General features: G+C 50.5%; 1 protein-coding gene across 1 annotated transcript in view; it reads right to left on the bottom strand.

Annotated features, from left to right (window-relative positions):
- C3 (complement C3) overlaps positions 217-15,348 on the bottom strand; it is a 36,252-nt gene continuing 21,120 nt past the window's right edge. The window contains 18 exon segments of the mRNA XM_018050944.1: positions 217-424; positions 506-641; positions 748-831; positions 1,325-1,408; positions 1,587-1,676; positions 2,163-2,268; positions 4,045-4,131; positions 4,255-4,342; positions 4,891-4,942; positions 5,083-5,173; positions 5,296-5,355; positions 5,503-5,661; positions 7,136-7,299; positions 8,869-9,025; positions 12,329-12,427; positions 13,398-13,557; positions 13,814-13,889; positions 14,486-14,689. Of these exon segments, the coding sequence (XP_017906433.1) occupies positions 283-424; positions 506-641; positions 748-831; positions 1,325-1,408; positions 1,587-1,676; positions 2,163-2,268; positions 4,045-4,131; positions 4,255-4,342; positions 4,891-4,942; positions 5,083-5,173; positions 5,296-5,355; positions 5,503-5,661; positions 7,136-7,299; positions 8,869-9,025; positions 12,329-12,427; positions 13,398-13,557; positions 13,814-13,889; positions 14,486-14,689 (2,039 nt within the window). The 3' untranslated portion in view covers positions 217-282.

A 15,348-nucleotide genomic window follows, 5' to 3' on the forward strand; every position in this document is an offset into this window, starting at 1 on the left:
ATGTGGGGAAGAGGCCTACGCACTTCCAGTTAGGAACAGGCGAGGCAGGCATGGGCACTGGAGATGAGGAAGCCCGTGAATGTGGAGGTGAACTGCAGGATGGAATGAAGTGGGAATTAGGTCAAGTTCCTGCAGGATGGAGCTGAGCTGGCAAGTGAGGCAGTGGGGGGTCAAAGCTGCCTCTGTCCCCCTCTCAAAGACCTCCAGACTTTGGGAGACATGTGAAACAGAAGTGAAGCTTTATTGGGTGGACAGTGTGTGTGAGAGGGTGTGTGTGTGGGATCAGTTGGGGCAGCCAAAGACAACCATGTTCTCCGTGAAGCTGGCCAGGTCCTCGCACTGTTTCTGGTTCTCCTCATCTTGACATTCTTCAGCTTCGGGCCACAGCTCCACCCAGGTGTCCTTTCCGATGATGTAGCTGATGCTGCGGGAAGACAGACGGGTCAGGAGGGGGCGCGGAGGGTGGGAGGAGGCGGCCTCCAGAAGGCACGGGGCGGGAACTCACTTGGGTTTGTCGCCCCACAGGTCAGAGGACACGCCCCACACGAGGTAGTGTGCCCCCTCCTTCAGTTTAAGGGCTTCCCTGCACTTGATGTGGCTGATGAACTTGCGCTCCTGTTTCACCTGCACCTCGTCAGAGCCTGGAGGGGAGGGAAAGGGAAGCTGAACTGGGGGAGGGGGAGGGGGAGGGGAGGGACTGGGTATGAGGACGGAGGGGAAGGCAAGTTTAGTAGACACAGGACTAACCCGATTTGATGATTTGCTCGATCACCATGATGTACTCGTCAAAGTCCTCTTCAAGCTTCTTCTGGAGGAGTCTGGTCTTGTATACTGTTGAGGGGTGGGGAGGACAGCGGGGCTTCCTGGGCAGGGCTCTCTGTGGGGCGCCCTCACCTGGCTCCTCCCAAGCGATGATCACAGCCAGGCATGCCCACGTCCCTGCTAGCCACTCCCGTCACCGCAGTGTAACACGCCGGGCTACACTCACAGCCATGCACACAATCAGAGCCCTCCACAACCACTGTCAGAGGCACGATGATAGCGACTCCTATCCACCGTGACCCACAGGTTCCCCACAACATGGTGGTACACACAACCACATCCACTCCCAACCACCTGTCACACACACGCCCACAAACCCACCCCACTCATGACCATGTCTCCCGTGCAATCAGAGCCCCTCACAACACACACACACATACACCAGTCACCCACAACCAGTCACCACACGCAGCCAGGACCACACCTGCCTTCACACTGCTGCTCACACACAAGCACGCATGCGTGCACCTTTTCCGCGCCTCTTGCCCAGTGCCCCACTCACCATAGTCCACGCCCGGCTCGCAGGCCCTGTCCAGCCGGTCCTCCAGAGTGATCGCCTCCTCCGTGTGGTGCATGAAGCAGTTCTCTGAGGGGTGAGTGGGGGGTGAGGCGGGGACACAGTCAAAGACCCACTTCCTGTTCAGGGCACCCACTACCGAGGGGTACGCCTGGTCCCCTGGTTCAGACCTCTTGGGTCAATCCCCCACCCCAAGGGAGCCGGGGTCCAGTGGGTGTGGGCACCCTCCTAGCACCTGAGCACTTACCCTCTGCACAGTGGCAGGTATCTTTGTGGCAGAGTTTGCTCAGCATTCCGTCCTCTTTATCCGGGTGATAGAAGCGGATACAAGTTTCATCTGTGGCAGAGGTGATGGGGAGGGGTCAGAGGGCTAGGGCCTCCACCCCAGACACCACACCTGGAGGCTCAGTTATCCAACTCCAGCTGGTCAGACCTCCAGATGCCAGGTCCCCAGCCCTGGGACCCCCAGACTCCTAACTCCCAGACCTGGGGACCCCCAGATCCCTAAACTCCCAGATCCAGGGACCCCCCCAGGCCTTTAACTCCCAGACCTGGGGACCCCCAGATCCCTAACTCCCAGACCCAGGGACCACCAGACTCCTAACCCTCAGATTTCCAGGAACCCCGGACTCCTAGCTCTCAGATCCCTGGGGCCCCCAAACCCTTAACCCCCAGATCCCTAACTCCCAGACCCCTAACTCCCACACCTGGGGACCCCAGAGCCCTACTCCAAGACCTGGGGACCCCCAGACTCTTAACCCTCAGTTCCCCAAGACCCCCAGAGTCTAACTCCCAGATCCCAGGTCCTAGGATGGCTGCTCACCCAGGTTGTAATAGGAGTACACCTTGACTGCCCCAGGCTGTATAAGTCCGACATTAAAGTACTGGTGAACTTTGAAGGACAGACAGTCCTCCTGTGTGTGTGAGACCTGGGAAGAAAGAGGTTGGTCAGTGGCAGGGCCTACATGGAAGGAAGTCCAGCATGGGATTCTGGGGGTTGGAAAGTGGTGGAGAAGCTGAGGGATCTAGGTGGGGAAGATGGGGGGCGGGTGGCAGTGGGCAGGAGTCTTTGACAAAAGATTAATAAGCAGTTCATCAAATCCATTACCCCACCCACACCCCACCCCACCCTCGCTAAAGCTAGATTGTACTTCTCAGCATGTTTCAGTTCCTTGTGGCCACGTGATTGAGCTCTGGCCAAGGACTGCTATATATGTCCTTAAAAACATTCTGTGGTTAACAAGACTTCATTAGACACTTGAAAGTTGCCAAAAGAGTAGGTCTTAAAAAAGTTACCAACACACACATTATAGCTATGTAGGGGGTGGATGTAACTGACCTTATTGTGGTAATTATTTCTCAGTATATAAATATATAAAATCCTTGCATTGTGCACATTAAAACTACACAGTGTTATACGTCAATTACAGCTCAATAAAATTGGAAAAATTAAAGAGAAAGAAAGAAAAGAGGGAGAAAGGGAGTGAGGGAGGGAGGAAGGAGACAGATATACACATATATGTACTGAGACATTGTTGTTGTTTAGTCATTAAGTGGCATCCAACTGTTTGCAACCCCATGGACTGTAGCCCGCCAGGCTCTTTTCTGTCCATTGGATTTCCCACGACAGAATACTGGAGTGGGTTGCCATTTCCTTCCCTAGGGGATCTTCCCCACCCAGGGATCAAACCAGAGTCTCCTGCATTGGCAGGTGGATTCTTTACCACGGAGAGAGCTGGGAAGCCCCATATTGATACATACACAGGTGTATATGTGATGACACGTATATTTGGAGAAAAGCCATAGTAGAGAGAAAGAGAGCAAGGGCAGGGAATTCCCTGCTGGTCCAGTGGTTAAGAATGCACCTTCCAATGCAGGGGATGCGGGTTTGATCCCTGGCTGGGGAACTAAGATTCCACATGCTGTGGAGCAACTGAGACCATGCGCCACCACTACTGAGCCTGTGCCCTAGAGCCCACACTCTAGCAACAAGAGAAGCCACCACAATGAGAAGCCCGCACACTGCAACGAAGAGTAGCCCCCACTCGCCGCAACTAGAGAAAGCCCACGTGCAGCAAAGAAGATCCAGTTCAGCCAAAAAAAAAAAAACCAAAAACCAACAACCCCAAAACCTGCAGTGAGATAGCCCCTACACATGCCAGAATAGCTATCATCACAAAGAACACAAATAACAAATGTTGGGAAGCCTTGTGCACTGTTGGTCGGCCTGCAAATCGGCATGTGGACTTCTCCACTTATGGCATGTGGGTCAGTGGTTGTGGCATGCCACAGCCAAGAGCCCATGCACCACAATGAAGACCCAGCTCCGTCATATAAACAAACAGAACAAGGGAAGGATGGGAGAAAATAAGAGAAGAGAGAAACGCTAGGGGCTGGGGAACAAGGGAAGCTCTTTCTCTCCATCAAGCACTGCTGTTTTAAAAACCACAAGTGGGTTTTTTTCCACTCAGTGGTTAAGACTCTGGTGAGAAGAAGCTGGAGGGGACAAGTGAAAAATGCAGTTGGGACATGAGTGGTGAGAAGGTGAGATGCTTACAGAAAGTGGGTTGGCCTTGTTTTACATGCCCCTGTCTTCCCACACCCAGCAGTCCAGACCCTGTCTCCCTGGCCCCACCTGGGCACGAGGCCAGTGGAGAAGGAAAGGTCAGCCAGGTAGAGGTTCAGGATCCCAATGGAAGCCTTACCTTGTCCAGGTAGATGATGAGTGTGTTCTTGTTGGAGTCTCTGTTCATCTCATACTTAGAGATGTATCTGTCGACACCAGTGCTCAGCTGGGGAAGGATGTGGTTTGTGAAAATCCCTCCTGCATCCCCATTCCCCCTGCCACTCCAGCTTCTTCCAGACCCTGGGCTCCTGCCCATGGATCCCAGCCCCTGAGCCCAAGGCCTTCATACCAGTTTCAGGTCATCAATATCAGGTGAGAAGCCTGTCATCATGGATATATCAAGGATGGACATAGTGGCATCCTGGTCTCCCAGGTACCTAGATGGGGCCGAGGGAGAGGGGGTTGGCCCCCAAGGTGGGATCAGTGCCCAGACAAGGGGGTCATATGAAAGAGCGAGGCCTCTAGTTCCCACATAGGAGCATAGAGGGAGGTTCAAATGTAGGAAACATTCTCCTAAAGGGAATACAGGAAAAGCTACATAATGATCAAGGTGATTCATTTTTCAGGTTCTGGAACCCAACTGGCCCGGGTTCAAATCCCAGCTCTCTGTAACATCTGAGGGGTTACTTAACCTCTCTGTGCCTCAGTTCTGGGAAATGAACATGGGCAGGTCTCACTTTGTATGATTCCGTTACCATGGTCTAATTCAATGTCACCAGTCCCCCAGCACCATGTTTGGACATCAAGACCACGTTGCTAATCTCACACTGCCATGCAAAGGGAGGACTTCTTGTCCTGTATTCAGCACAGGACTAGATGCACAATATACTCTCAGAAAGCGTTAAGCATCACAGTTATTATTTGTAAGAAGTCTTGCTAGAGACGGAGGGATGGCCAAGATGAATCCCATTGAACCATCTCTTACTTGGTACAGATGTCAAGGATCATGGAACCTTTGGCGTCCTGAGGCTTCTTGACTAGAAACACAGAAAACAGAAGGATGGATGGTGGTGGGGAAGTGGGAGGGGTGTAGTTCCTGGGTTCTGATCCAGGAGGGAGGCAGACAAAAGAACAGGGTTGGGGGAAGAGTAACAGATAGGGTCTCCACTCCTTTCACCTGGTTCGAGGGTTGGGTGTATGGAAACCCGGAGGTCGAACTTTTTGCAGGAGACTTTGCCTTTGAGCTTGGCATGGTACATGGTCACTACCTGGTGAGGTAGAAGGGGAGATGAGGTGTCAGTCCATTTGACTCAGAAAGGAAAGGGGATACTGGAGCAGAGGGGCCTAGAGAAGGTGGTGGGTCAAGAAAGTGTAGGTTCCCATTCCTTACCGACAAGGTGCCTTGTCCTTTCCCTTCAGCTCTTACTGTGAAAGGCTCATTTTCCTTAGTCTGCAAGGAGCGGGGAGAGAGAAGAGAGAATATTTGGAACCAAGCCTTCTCCCATTTGTGATGGTCATCGACCCTCCCTCCTGCCTCCTAGAAAGTCTGGCTGGCATGGAGGATGAAAGTGATGAGGGTGTGGCCAGGTGAGTTTACCTCTTCTGAGCGCAAGAGGCTGGCAGATTCCCAGAGGATACGATGCTTGACCAAAGAATTGCGGCTGGGCAGGTGGATGGACACATCCAGGTTCAGCTCCTTGTGATCAGGAACATCCTTCTGGTATTGGGCCAGGGCTTGGAACACCATGAAAGTGGCCTGTTACCCATGACAGAGAAAGGGGGTGAATTTAGGTGACTGAGAAAGTGGTGAGAACCACTGAGGGATGAAGAGACTCATATCAGACCTGGGGCAATGAGACAGTGACCTAGAACCCACCAGAGAGGGTGAGAATACGATTGGGGGCTGGTCAGATACTGAGGACATGTCCTAGAACTCTCTGAGTGAGACAGGTCAGACAAGAGCTTAGGACACTGGGAACATGGCTAGAATCCACCAGAGTGTACAAACATAAGACAGAAAGTTCAGCCACACTGAGAAGGTGCTCCAGACACATCCAGAGGAGAGAGTCTAAGACAAGCATTGGTAGAGGCACTGAGAATATGTCTAGAACCCACTCATGAAATAAAAGAATGAAATTGGAATCTGGGAACACTGACCATCTGATCTAGAACCCCAAAGTGACACTGAGAGTGTGATTGAGAACCCACCAGAAAGAAAAGCGGTTAGACTGGAGCCTGAGCTTCCTGGAGTTTGAGGTTACTGAACCCTGGTCTAGAACCCATCAGGGACTGGAATAACTAAAATCCTGGTCTAGAACTCACAATAAGATGTGGTAACACTGGGAGCCTGATGGAACTTAGAATGTGGTCTAGAACCCATCAGTGGGAGACAGAGGCTTGGATAATGGTGTGTGAGGTGTTAGTTGCTCAGTTGTGTCCAACTCTTTGTGATCCCATGGACTGTAGCCCACCAGGCTCCTCTATCCATGGAATTCTCCAGGCAAGAATACTGGAGTGGGTTGCCATTCCCTTTTCCAGGGGATCTTCCCAACCCAAGGATCGAACCCAGGTCTCCTGCATTTCAGGCAGATACTTTCATCACTGAGCCACCAGGGAAGCCCCTTGGATAATGCTGTAGAGTCATTAAGAATCTGGTCTAGAACCCACTTATGAGACAGAGTAACATTGGGGGCTGGTGAAATGAACATGAGCTAGAACCCACCAGTGAGACGAATAAGATAGGGAACTGCGAACATGATCTAGAACCTACCAGAAGGACAGAGAGGTTTGGACAATGGGGTAGGGTCATTAACAATCTAATTTAGAATCCATCAGTGATACAGAATAACATTGGGGGCCTGGTGAAATGAACATTATATCGAGAACCCACCAGTGAGACAGAATAAGATGGGGCACTGGGAACATGGTCTAGAACCCACAGTAGGAAAGAGAGGTTCACACCTGAACCTGGGCCCTGAGAATATGATCTAGACACCAAGAGGGAAAAGGAGGCTTGAAACACAGCTCAGGGCATCCAGAATGTAGTCTAGAATCCACAGATGGGTTTGAAACGATAAAAAAAAAAAAGATTCTTGACTTCATTCCAATCATCCTGGCTGATGGAAGAGAAACACTGCCTCTCTTGGTCTTGGTACTTTCTTCAGAAGACTAATGAGGCCAGAGGAGGTTGGGATGCAGTTACCGGGGCGAGGTATGTGTGGACTACTTGCCTGCGTGGAGCCATAACCACCTCCATAGTATCTCTGCTCGTTGAGCCAGCGCACGACAGGAGGCACAGTGTCGAAGTCTTTGCGTGCCAGCAGAGCCAAGAGGGCGTAAGACGTGGCCTCCACATTGTAGAGCTTCTTGTTGGGTTCCTCCCAGCGGTTTTTTTCTGCAGGGAGAACCCCCCACCCCCAATGCTCACAACCCTGTCCATCCTGTGAACAGCTCAGAGAAAACTTAGGAAAAAAAGACTCATAGCCTAAACCACTTGGTGTTCAGGTGTCCTGGCCCACATTCTAGGACCTCAATCTGCTGGCTCCTGCCTCATTCTCTTCCCTCATCCACCTTCACTCCTCCATATGAGCTCTGCACTGCAGCCCCACTGTGGGAGATTTCCTAAACTTGAAACACACATTCTTACCTCTGAGCCTTTGCATATTCTGTTCCCTTTACATAGAGTACCTATTCTCCATCTACTTTGTTAATTCTTACCCACCGTGCACAATTAGTGGGCACCCCAAGACTGAGTGGAGGTCCCTCTTCCTCCTGTCTCTCAAAGGATCCTGTGCTTCTCTGATCCCAGCACTCTGATACTCTATAGTAATCTATGAACTCATTTCTTTCTTCAATTGGAGTGTGAGGCCATAATGGCAAGGGCTGTGCTGTACTCACGGTGGTGTCCCAAGTGCCTAAGAAAGTTATGATGGCAGAGATTGTCACTGAGAACCAAGAGGAGGATGACCTCCTGTCCCTGGGCGCACAGTTGGACTACATTTCCCAGAAGCCTTTGCAGGTATATGGCCACATGACTAAGCTCTGGCCAATGGAATGTGCACAGCAGTCTAGTCCCTTGCCCAATTTTCCTATTTCCTTTTCAGCCTGAAAGAGCAGGATTCTGAGGCCCCAGAATGGCAGAGCCATGAAAAGATAGAGACCTGGATCCCTGCATCACTGTATGGAGGAGAGCTGTCCACCAACAACATACTTTTGTCGTGTTAAACCACTTCGGTATTTATATGATACTTGAGATACCTTATTATCAGTGAGTACAAACATGATACAGTGTCATCACTGGAATCAATGATTAGCTGCCCACTATGTGCTAGGCACTGTGCTAAATTCCCTATGGTATTATTTTACTGAATCCCAATTACCCTTGAGATGATTATAACGTTACAGTGTTGTTGCTGTGAGTCACTAAGTGGTATCTGACTCTTTTATGACTCCATGAACTGTAGCCTGCCAGGCTCCTCCATCCATGGGACTCGTTTCCTTCTCCAGGGGATCTTCCTGACCCAAGGATTGAACCCAAGAATCTCCTGGCAGGCAGATTCTTGACCACTGAGCCACTAGGGAAGCCCTAGGTATCATTTGAAGATGAGGAAACTAAGGTCCAGAGAGGTTAAGCGACTTGTACAAGGTCAGACAGTGAGAAAGTGGCAGAGTTGGATTTCAATTTAGATCTGTCTGATGTCCATGCTCATGGTCTTAATCACACCTCACTGCTGGGTCATAGCAAGTGCTCAACACCCAGCATTCAACATGGTTGAATGAATTATGCAGTGAGCTTTCTCGTGTGGTTTACAAGGAGAAATTATCACACCACAGAGCCATTCATCGCAGTTCAGCTTGGAGAGGTCCATCCCAGTGCAGCTTAAAGCCATGCACCCCAGCTCGAGAGGGCTACCCTCAGTCCCCAGCCATGGGTCCCTCCGTACTCCTCCAGGCTACCCCTCACCTTTGGCTGTATTCAGAAATTTGGTGAGGCGGTCATCCTCCAGCTTGCCCAACAAAGCCAGGGCATAGGCAGCAATGGCCACAGTATATGGTCTTCGCAGCTCTCTGTAGTGGTTTTCAAGGAAGTTTCCTGCCTTAGTGATGCTGCGGCCCAGGCTCTGTGACAAAGAGGATTGGGTACTCTGGTCAGGGGAGCATTTCTGTTACAGACAACTGATGAAGATCACTTTCTTGGACCATGTGGCTTTTGTCCTTGGGACCTGTTTGCCTTGGATCTATGTTTGAGGGTTTTCCGTTGTCAGTTGCTTTGTTGCTGAGTACCTACTATGGGCTCTGTGTGTGTGTGTGGGGTGGTGTGTGAGTGGTGTGTGTGTCTAAATACCAAGTGGTGTGCTGGTGAATATTTAAGAACCAGCTCTCTAGTGGAGGCACAGGACTGGGTGGCGGGCCAGGGGTGTGTTGCTAGTTGTTCATTCAGGCTTTTCTGCAAGATGTTATAGAAAAACCTGAACTTTTGCCAACCCAATAAATTGCCCATTACAATGGCATAAAAACTTCCACCAGGGTCAATTTCAAGTAACACTGTGATGTCCTTGAACAAGAATGGGAAAGACATACTCCCAACAGGCATTCGTGAGCTAGTATGAGCCAGATTCAGCACACCAAGGGAACACCTCTTATTCAATCATTTTCAGCTAGCTCTTACAATGTCCCAGTCATATAGCTGCTCATTTAATCTCATAAAATCCCATGAGGCAGGCATTAATTTCATCATTATCCTACTGCACAGATTAAATATGGTGACACAGAAAGATGGGGACCAGGGGAAGACATGATTTGAAGTGTTTGCTGATTTCCATGGTGTCAATACTATCATCCCTGATTTCAACCCACCAGCGTGGCATTGCTGACTGTAGATATGGCAAGAGAGGAACAGTGGAACAATATGATATAATATTTCCAATATAGAGATACAATAGACATAAATAACCCTGAGAATAATGATAAAAAGTAGCAAAATATTTAGGAAGTGATACATTGTAAGTTTATCACCTGTTTTCAGTGTTTAATCTTTACAGTGTGAGTTTATATGATTTAATTTTTAACAATGATTGTGTTCAGCAACCAGATTGCAAATTCCTAGAAATTTAACAACTGGCTTTCCCAAGCTGGGTAGTATCCTATTGATTTAAACACCATCAGTCTGGCTCCACCGCCTATGCCATACTTTATTTTAATGTTGCTGTATGGTAGAAAATGTTGTGTTGTAGTAGAAACAACCCTTTTGACTGCCTTCCTACAAGTATCCTCCTCTGTTGTAAGAACACCTCCTCCCTTTCATTCACATGGCCACAATGGAAGCAGCCATATTTGCCCACTGAGACCTACTTCCTGGTCTCAGCTGATTGGTTCAGGGGTGATCACCTGACCCAGGATGAACCAATCAGAGACCTTCACTGGGAATCCAAAAGTTCTAGCCTTGGTCTGACTGTTTCCTCAAGGAAGACAGCCATGTTCTGCCAGGCAGATTGGGTGACAGGCAAAGGTGAATTATAGGGCAAGAAAGGATTGGAAGACATGGGAGAACATAAAGAACAAAGAATTCTGGCAGAGTCCTTGAAGCTACTTTCTTCTTTTTTTTTTTTTTTTTTAATTTTTTGACTGCAACGCATAGCAAGCAGGATCTTAGTTCCCCAACCAGGGATGAACCCATGCTCCCTGTAGTGGAAACAAGGAGTCTTAACCGCTGGACCACCAGATTCCTACTTTCATTTTTGAACTCTGTAAATTCTTAGATCCCTAAAATAAATTTCCCATTTATTTTTGCACAATCTAGTCACACATATGACAGCTAGGACACACATGTGGCCTCTGAGACAACTCAGAGAGTCCTAAAAAAATGCAAAAACTATTATGTCTATTTTACAAACGCACACATAAGGCCTGACAAAGGGTACATGAGAGTCAGGATTTGAGGTGAATTTTATCTGACCCCACAGTCCTGAAGCTCTTTTCTACTATAATTTCTCTCAAATCTCCAAGATTGGAACCAGGAAAACCTGGTTTAAAGGTCACCGGCATTAATGGTAGCAGCTCCCTCCCATCCATCTCTTTTCTGGGGTCCTGAGAAGGAAGCAGCAGCTGGCTGAAAGGGAGATCCTCAAGTCCCCCACTAGGGAAACTAAAAGTCAAACAACCCACTTGCAAAACCCCAGAGCAAAGCAGATGGAGTGATTACAGGCTCTCAGGAGCCTGTCTTTCTAAGCTTCTCTGCTTCAGAACCAAAACTAAAGGAATAAGGGACAGCAAAAAGCCAACATTATTAATCCTTTCCCTTCTGGGATCACGCATGCTGAGTCATGACCAACTCTTTGTGACCCTATGGGCGACGCTATGGACTATCCTTGCCAGGCTCCTCTGTCCATGAGATTTTCCAGACAAGAATACTGGAGTGGATTGCTATTTCCTACTGCAGAGGATCTTCCCAATCCAGGGATCGAACCCACATCTCTTGCGTTTCCTGTGCACTTCAGGTGGATTCTACTACTGAGCCACTGGGCAATTCTTTGGGGTCATGGACATAGGTCCCTTTAAGAATCCTCTTAAAGATCTCCGGGAAGGATGTTCCTCCCATTTTTAGTTCTGTGTCCTCAGTTTTCTTTAGGGAAGCCATAAGGATATAAAGGGCTTTCCTGGTGGCGCAGGTGGTAGGGAATCTGTCTGCAATGCAGGAAACCCAGTTTTGATCCCTGGGTCAGGAAGATCCCCTGGAGAAGGGAATGGCAACCCACTCCAGTATTCTTGCCTGGAGAAACCCATGGACAGAGGAGCCCGGCAGGCTATAGTTCATGGGGTCGCAAAGAGTTGGACATGACTGAGTGACTAACACACAGGAATATGAATGTAGGAGTCTTGTGGAAAGCAAGCTGAAGGGGCTTTTTGTTGGGCTTGGGTACAACTCTCTGAAAATGGTAGAGCAGGCAGAAAAGACTCAATCTTTGATTTCTCTGTGCCTCAGTTGTCTCTTCTGTAAACTGGGGGCAGTAAGAGTAGCCTATCTCTTGGGCTGTTACAAGGATTATAGGAATTAAACATATGAGACTCTTGTTTTGTTGTTTAGTCGCTCAGTCGTGTCCAACTCTTTTGCGATTCCATGGACTGTAGCCTGCCAGGCTTCTCTGTCCGTGGACTTTCCCAAGTAAAAATACTGGAGTGGGTTTCCATTTCCTTCTTTAGGGGACCTTCCCGACCCAGGGTCAAATCCAGTCTCCTGCATTGCAGGCAGATTCTTTACCACTGAGCCACCTGGGATCTAGTTAATTGCTAGATAAATGTTGGAAACTATTATGGCCACTGTGGTGACTGTTAGTGCACTAGGAGCACTGGAAATGCCCTGAAAGCAACATCTCACCTCAGGTGGCTGTGTCCTTGGTTGGGGAGGGGAGGGTGGGGACACTTACGTTGACCTGTGCCTCGCAAATGTCTTTAGCCTCGTGCAGCGCGATGAGAACAAAGGCTGTAAGGGACACATCTTTCTCCCTGGCGTCCTTGAAGCCACCCTAGAGGAGAAGCGTGGAAGCAAAGACAGGGTCACCAGTGTCTTCACATGTCAACCTACGGCCCCTGTAGGCTCAGTGGATCAAGGCAGGGCTGGTCTCTCCCCAGCCCTCTCCAGAAGGGCCAGGCTCTTTAGTATTCATTCATTCATCCTGCAAATGTTGCTGGTGCTGTGGATGAGATGTTGGATGAAGACCAGATTCTAGCCCCAGCCCTCGCGGTCTGCTAGGGGAGACAGATGGCAACCAACCAGCTCATCGACAGATATATAATTAGAAAGTGATGAGTGCTGTGCAGAAGCGATGTGGCCTTGAGAATGGACTATGGGAGTGTGACTCCGTCATGGAAAAGTGTCCCCGAGGGATGATAGCTGGAACCACAATCTGAGCAGAGAGAAGTCAACTCTCAAAGAGGATGGGGCTTAGCATGCCAGGCAGGAGGAACAGCATGTACAAAGGAGAGCAAGGTTCCTAGCAGTACAGATGGAGTGAGGAGAGAAGTGGGTAAGGCCACGAGGCTGGAAGCCTAAAAGGTCAGGCTTACGCATCCATTCTCCAACTTAAGCACACCTGGTGGGGGTGGAGACGTGTTAAAACTCGGATTCCTAGATGTTGCCCCTAAAGCTTCTGATTCAGTGCACCTGGAGTCCAGCCTGAGAATTTCTGACATTCTGCATTTCTTAAAGCTTGCAGGTAATTTTGCTGATGTTGCAGGCCTGGGGATCACACTCAGGACCATAGCTCTAAGGAGTTCTATGTTTAAGAGCAACAGGAAGCCAGGGGGTTTCATTTTGCACTGGATCCTGCAGGTCTCTCATCTTTGCAAGGGAGGAGAGACAGTCTCAGCTCCCTTATTTCCCTGTCCCCGCACGCTGTGAATTGGGCAGTGGGTGGATGGTGGAGCTTTCTCCAGTCCATCCTGTGATGCTCTGGTGCCCTCTCCCCTGGCCTGCCCCGAATCTCTGCCTCTTACAATCATTTCTTGGTGTATCACGGGCCCATCCTCCTGGAAGATTCCATCAGGCTTCTGCTTCTCCAGGATCAGCCATTTGACGGTCTCACAGAGGTCCCTGGAGTCTATGGCGATGAGGTTGGCGGACAGTGCAAAGACCTTGACCACGTAGGCAGTCAGCCTGGGGGTGGGTCGAGAGCGTGAGCCAATTGGCTCTGGGATCCGGAGACTGGCATTCCAGCCAACCAATGAGCAGAGTGGGGCCGGACCTGGCCTGGTTCCTTCAGGTTAGTAACCCAGCGTGGTATGCTGATTATTCAGCAGGCTGGTACCTTGACTCTGGGTGGAGACCTACCTAGACCACCCCAGGCTGAGATCTAGGGCCTGCTCAGGGATGTGAAAGGCTGAGGATGTGCAAGCTGATCCTGGAGACTCACCAGGTGCTGGGGGGCCGATTTTGGAAGGCGGCGTAGGCTGAGCTTTTTTGTCTGAAAGCCAGCTGCTGGGTGTACCCTGCAGGGAAGAGAGACGTGTCACCAGAGGCTGAGTGGAGGGGGTGGCTGGTGGGTGTAGGCCCTCCAGGGAGGGAAGGGGCTTAGAGAGAAGATAAAGATTCTGTGAAGGGCGGGACGGCGGTCTAGAGAGGAAAGAGGGGCTCTGGGTAGGGGGCGGGTGTGCGGGAGGACGAAGAGCTAAAGAGGGACTCAGAAGGTGGGAAGATCAGAGGGGGAAGGAATTCTTGGAGGAGAGGGGATTCAGAGAGAAGAGGTTTTCAAAATGGGTTCTCAGGGGCAAGGGGCCGTCAGCGAGAGACGGAGCTCAGAGAGGGGTTCAGAGAGGGACAAGGGGGCAATCTCAGAGGAGGGGCGGGACCCCGAGAGTGGCGGGGTCTCAGGAGTGGAGGGGGCTCAGAGATGAAGCCGGCTCAGTGTGGCGGGTCTCAGGGGCGGAGCAAGGACAGAGGGGCGGGTCTCAGGGGCGGAGCAAGGACAGAGGGGCGTGTCTCAGGGATGAAGTGGGCTCAGAGGGGCTGGCTCAGGGGTGGAGCAGGCTCAGAGGGGCGGGGTTCAGGGGTGGAGCAGGCTCAGAGGGGCGGGTAGGACGCGCACCCTTTCTGATGAGCTCCAGGGCCTCCTGGCGCTTCTCCACGCCGAACTTCTCCCACTGCTCAGTGCTGTCCAGGTAGTGCACGGCGATGACCGTGGGCGTCATACCAATCATGTTCTGCTCCCCACAGCCCGAGGGGGTTTGAATAAGGTGCTTCAGCCGCTCTCCGTCGATGGCGTCCTCTGCCATTTCGGCCACCGGAGTCCCTGCAACCGGGCAGGAGGACGGCACTCAAGTCCACGGCTGCTTCCAGACTTTTCACGCTCTGACCAGCTAGGGCCAAAGGGGTCAGGGACAGCTTGGGGCATGTGAATGATGGAGATGCTTCGTGGCTGAATGGCTGGAGGGGGTTTTGCATTTGTGGGGGGTGGGGGTGGGCTTGTGCTTCACCGGGGAACTCTGGGCGCTGGCTCCTCTGGTTCCACCAGCGGTAATAACAGTCATGAATACTTTTATCAGGCTTCACGCTATTCCCCAGGCTCTGTTCTAGGAGAATACCATAGAGTATTTCATTTAATCCTCTCAACAACCCTTAGATATCAATACTATTATTCGCTCCTATCACAGATGAGGAAACCAAGGGTCTCTTCCCAAACTTCACAGCTTTCAAGGTGCAAGGTGCCTTTCTAGCTCCGTCTTGCCCCAGTTCTCCATCGAAGACATTTAGATCTGGAATTTCTGCTCTTGAACTATATTGCTCATGTAAACCTCTTTATCAGCAAAAGCTGTTTGCTGAACTAAGTACCACCTGGAGCCTTCTATGAAATGGTTTGAGGAGGGGTTCTAGCTGAAGAGGAGGCAGGAGACCAGTGGTTAAATATCCCTGGGGTGAGAGCAGATGGAAGTGGGCTCCCGACCCTTGGGT

The sequence above is a fragment of the Capra hircus genome, chromosome 7 (assembly GCF_001704415.2).
Source record: "Capra hircus breed San Clemente chromosome 7, ASM170441v1, whole genome shotgun sequence".
Taxonomy (NCBI): Eukaryota; Metazoa; Chordata; class Mammalia; order Artiodactyla; family Bovidae; genus Capra; species Capra hircus.